Raw genomic sequence first — 4,854 nt, 5'->3', positions numbered from 1 at the left:
ATTCAAGTTCCAAACAGAAAACCAGGCCTCAAACAATCTCCTGGCATTTCCTGAGGACCTGCAGAGAGTGTAACGAGAGAACATGAGACAAAGGAGCCCAACAAAATCATCCTGAGAGCACTGTTAGTGTCGTAATAGTATCAGACACCCCTAGCAGAAGCCCACCTGAGTCCAACAATGAGCGACCATCAGAGAGGTGGAGGAAACAAGAGAAAAGGATATGGCATGTTGTCCCAAATGTCAGTCCTTGGCCAGCGGATGGGAAACATTAAAGCATTGCCCTTTTCCGGACAACTTTGCCACAAAGGAGCCCACAGTAATGACCCAGGTGAAAATCACCTACCTGCACAGGATGCCACCAGCGATTTGACTGAATCTTCTGCCTGCACTGACGTCTGTCTACCCTGGAAATCCTCAGGACTTTTATCCTGGCACTTACAGAAAAAGTCTTCATATGGGAAAGCACATGGCAGAAAACAGGAAATGAAAAGGCGGCAGTGCACGAAATCAGGCCACAACCCATGCCATTAGCCTATGTGTTTTACATTCATCATGAGCTTGTCAGAAAATTATTGTTTCCACAAAGGGTGCCTGAGCCTGAGGCAGTGCAGGACTCCTATAAATGACCGTCCAACTCCCTGCTCTCTCATCCACTTCTCTCGCTTCATTCTCCTTGGGAGTCAGGTGAGTGTGAAGCCTCTTGTCCTTCTCCTTCAGAATCTGGGGTCTTTTTTCAATGTGTGTCTCAGCTGATAGGGTCTGTCCTTGCCCTGGGGTGAGAGCTGCTTCTCATGGGAGAGGGAAGGGGAGAGAAGGTCTTCCGCTGAGAGAGGCAGGGACTTAGTGGAGGTGGCTCCTGGGATTTGAGATGGGCAGCGTATGCTGGGCCAAGAAGTGCCTTGTGTCCTCTGTTTTTGGGTGCAGTGCTGCTTCTCAGGTGCATGTCATGCTCTCTTTCTTCCTGTCTTCTCAGGTGAGCCTCTGTCCCAGAGACATGTCTTGCTGTAACCCATGCGTGCCCTGCCAGCCCTGTGGCCCAACCCCACTGGCCAACAGCTGCAATGAGCCCTGTTGCAGGCAGTGCCAGAGCTCCACCGTTGTCATTGAGCCCTCCCCCGTGGTGGTGACCCTGCCCGGCCCCATCCTTAGCTCCTTCCCTCAGAACACCGTTGTGGGCTCCTCCACCTCTGCTGCTGTTGGCAGCATCCTCAGCTGTGAGGGAGTGCCCATCAACTCTGGGGGCTTTGACCTCTCCTGCATTACCAGCCGCTACTGTGGCAGCAGATGCCGACCCTGCTAAAGCTGCTGGCAACGTCCTTGGGCAAGAACTCAAGACCTTGGAACATGGTCCTTGAAAGGAGAGCGAGCTTCACAGCATTGCATTCAGAGCTTTGAACTCTTGTGTCCTTCTTCGACTCATGTCTTTCTCTCTAGCTTTTGTGGATTCTGTCTCCCAAGGACAGTGTGGCAGGGACCTGTTTTTGTCCCTCCCTCTGCCGGGCAGGCAGACTGACACTCCGCAGGAGTTTCACTGCAATCTTACAGCTGTCCATGGTGCTCCCTCTGAGCCACCTCCTTTTCTTCTTGTATCTCATTAAACTTGTGCTGCATCCCAGTCTATGCCTCTGAGTCCTCCTTTGTTGTGAGGCAACTGTTCCAGTCTGCTCAAGGAAAACTTGGAGGAAGGGGAGGGTTGGACTCCCTGCAGTGTATTGTTTTATGGTCTTTCCTTTGGAGCTGAACAAGACATTCATGGCCATGCTACACGCAATGGTCTTAAGTGAGTAAAGGGTTCCAGAGTGTGGCAGGAGTGGGGCTGCAAAACAGCAGTTCCTGGGGACAATCCACACACTCATCTCTGTCATTCGTTCCCCTCCATTACCTGATCTGGTGTGCATGATCAACACACATGGGCACAGCCAGGTGAAACAGAGGAACCTCATGCAGTCCTTCAGCTCATTGCAGTGCCCAGATCCAGACATGGGTCTGCATCTTGATCATACAATACCAGAATAAAAGGGACCACAAGGATGACCTGGACCAACCTTTCTTTTCAAAAGTGCAGGCTAGGTAAAATTGTCCAGCACATTGTTTAACTGCATGTTGTACGTGTCCAATGTTTCTGAATCCACCACTTCCCTGGGGAGATTAATCCAGCGTGTCCTTGTTGTCATCCTGAATAATTTTGCTCTGGTGTTCAGTCAGATACCTCCCAGCAGTAGTTTGTACCTATTGCCCCTCATCTTTTTCATGTGACTGCTGGCAAAAAGAGAGTCTCCATTTTCTGTCTAGGCTCCCATTAAATCCTGGAGCATAGTGCTGAGGTCTCCCCTATGCTTCCCCAATCTGAACAACCCCAGTTCTCTCAACCTTTCCTTATGCTGCAGATTCTTATTCCATTGATCATCTTTGTGAGCCTTCTCTGGAGTATTTCTAGTCTGTCCACATCTCTTTTTTTGTATAGTAGTGATCAAAATTGAACACAATATTTGAGATTTGTCCTGACAAGCTCTGAGTAGAGTGTGATAATTACTTCTTTTGTCTCCCCTGGTGATGCCCTTGCTAATGCAACCGGGCATCCTGTTGGCCTTCTTTGCTGCAGCAGGACATTGTTCACTCCTATCGAGCTGCTTGTCCACCAGGACCCCCAGGTCCCCCCTTTCCACAGAGCTGCTCCCCAGCCAGCTAGGTCCCAGCCTGTGCTTGGATTATGTTTTCCCATGTGCAGCACCTTACACTTGGCTGAGATAATTCCCAAGTAAGGATTGATATGAGTCCAAGTCAGGCCACGTAATGGAGACCCCTCTTGCTGTGAACCTAATGACCCTAAGGTTCACTGCAACCCCACGACACCACGGAGTGTTCAAAGAGGAATTTTCTGGCCATTATCCTGTTATGATTGCACAGAGGGTGACTGGGCAGATGGCTTGCATGCCAGGGTCTTCCCAGCAGTGCAGTCCCTGGTCGTTGGAGAGCTGTCTTGCAAGAGACCCTGCACAGCCCTGGCAACCCCATGGGCACACCAAAGTGCTTGGCTGTGGTCTCATGATCGGACACCTCTCCCTCACCAAGCTCTGCAGTAAACAGCACCAGTCTTGGCCGTTATACTGGGAGGAAAATTTCTGGTCCTCAATGCAGGTATACAAGCCCCCCTGACATGGTGCCATGGACCTGCTTTGCAATGGGGCCCAGGCAAGGGACCCCAGTATGGAGCATCTCCACGTACAAGAGAGCTGTCACTTACAAGAACTAGGCAATCTATAGAAACTTCTAGGTACATGCATCTGCTAGTCTAGATGGAAGTCTCTTATAAAACAGCTGACACAGCTTTGAGGGTTCTCATTTCTCTTGACCATTAATGGTCTTCTAGAGCAGAAGATCGAAGGTTCCTGTCCCTCTTTTCTATTCCCTGCCTGCAGAGTATCTCTCTTTCAGTGAAGAAGTCTTGGAAATGAAGAGGACAAGAGCCATGCACTATCCTATTTTCTCTGAAAAAAAGTGAATCTGAATTGCAATAAACTCCTTTGGAATGAGGATTTTCTTTGTGATGACAGTGATGCAGTAGAGTGGGTGGCATATTGTGACATCACGATTGAAGGGTATCACAGGGAGGGACAGGGAATCATAGAATATTGAATATCACAGTATCACAGTATGTTTGGGATTGGAAGGGACCTCAAAAGATCATCTAGTCCAATCCCCCTGCTGGAGCAGGAACGCCTAGGTGAGGTCGCACAGGAATGTGTCCAGGCGGGCTTTGAATGTCTCCAGGGAAGGAGACTCCACAACCTCCCTGGGTAGCCTGTTCCAGTGCTCTGTTACCCTCACTGAGAAGAAGTTCTTTCTCAAATTTAAGTGGAACCTCTTGTGTTCCAGCTTGATCCCATTGCCCCTTGTCCTATCATTGTTTGCCACTGAGAAGAGCCTGACTCCATCCTCATGGCACTCACCCTTTATATATTTATAAACATTAATAAGGTCACCCCTCAGTCTCCTCTTCTCCAAACTAAAGAGCCCCAGCTCCCTCAGCCTTTCTTCATAAGGGAGATGCTCCACTCCCTTAATCATCTTTGTTGCCCTACGCTGGACCCTCTCCAGCAGTTCCCTGTCCTTCTTGAACTGAGGGGCCCAGAACTGAACACAATATTCCAGATGGGGTCTCACCAGGGCAGAGTAGAGGGGAAGGAGGACCTCTCTCGATCTACTGACCACCCCCCTTGTAATACACCCAAGGATGCCATTAGCCTTCCTGGCCACAAGGGCACAGTGCTGGCTCATGGTCATCCTGTTGTCCACCAGGACCCCCAGGTCCCTTTCCCCTACACTGCTCTCTAATAGGTCATGCCCCAACCTATACTGGAACTTGGGATTGTTCCTGCCCAGATGCAGGACTCTACACTTTCCCTTGTTAAATTCCATCAGATTATCCCCCGCCCAACTCTCCAGCCTGTCCAGGTCCCGCTGGATGGCGGCACAGCCTTCTGGCGTGTCAGCCACTCCTCCCAGCTTAGTGTCATCAGCAAACTTGCTGATAGTACACTCAATTCCCTCGTCTAAATCATTAATGAATATATTGAATAATATTGGCCCCAGTACTGACCCCTGAGGCACTCCACTAGATACTGGCCTCCAACTGGACTCCGCACCATTGACCACCACGCTCTGGCTTCTCTCTTTAAGCCAGTTTGCAACCCACCTCACTACTCTATTGTCGAGACCACACCTCCTCAATTTAGCTGTGAGGATGCTGTGAGGGACTGTGTCAAAGGCTTTACTGAAGTCAAGGTAGACCACATCCACCGCTCTGCCATCATCCATCCACCTTGTTACATTCTCATAAAAGGCTATGAGGTT

General features: G+C 49.9%; 1 protein-coding gene across 1 annotated transcript; it reads left to right on the top strand.

Annotated features, from left to right (window-relative positions):
- Nucleotides 1-552: 552 nt before the first annotated feature.
- Nucleotides 553-1,300, top strand: LOC136111605 (feather keratin Cos1-2-like). The gene is made up of 2 exons (XM_065855894.2): nucleotides 553-684; nucleotides 974-1,300. Exons 1-2 carry the CDS (start codon nucleotides 553-555, stop codon nucleotides 1,298-1,300), a joined length of 459 nt encoding a protein of 152 aa, XP_065711966.2.
- Nucleotides 1,301-4,854: the final 3,554 nt, after the last annotated feature.

The sequence above is a fragment of the Patagioenas fasciata genome, chromosome 22, assembly GCF_037038585.1.
Source record: "Patagioenas fasciata isolate bPatFas1 chromosome 22, bPatFas1.hap1, whole genome shotgun sequence".
Lineage (NCBI taxonomy): Eukaryota > Metazoa > Chordata > Aves > Columbiformes > Columbidae > Patagioenas > Patagioenas fasciata.
The sequence above is the reverse complement of the archived record's forward strand: the minus strand, read 5'-3'. Positions and strand labels throughout refer to the sequence as shown.

Excerpts from the sequence above, each read along its gene's own strand:
- LOC136111605 (XM_065855894.2), top strand. The coding sequence starts at position 553 with ATGAGCTTGTCAGAAAATTATTGTTTCCACAAAGGGTGCCTGAGCCTG. Across the intron at positions 685-973 it reads TCATTCTCCTTGGGAGTCAG|GTGAGCCTCTGTCCCAGAGA; the intron begins GTGAGTGTGAAG and ends CTGTCTTCTCAG.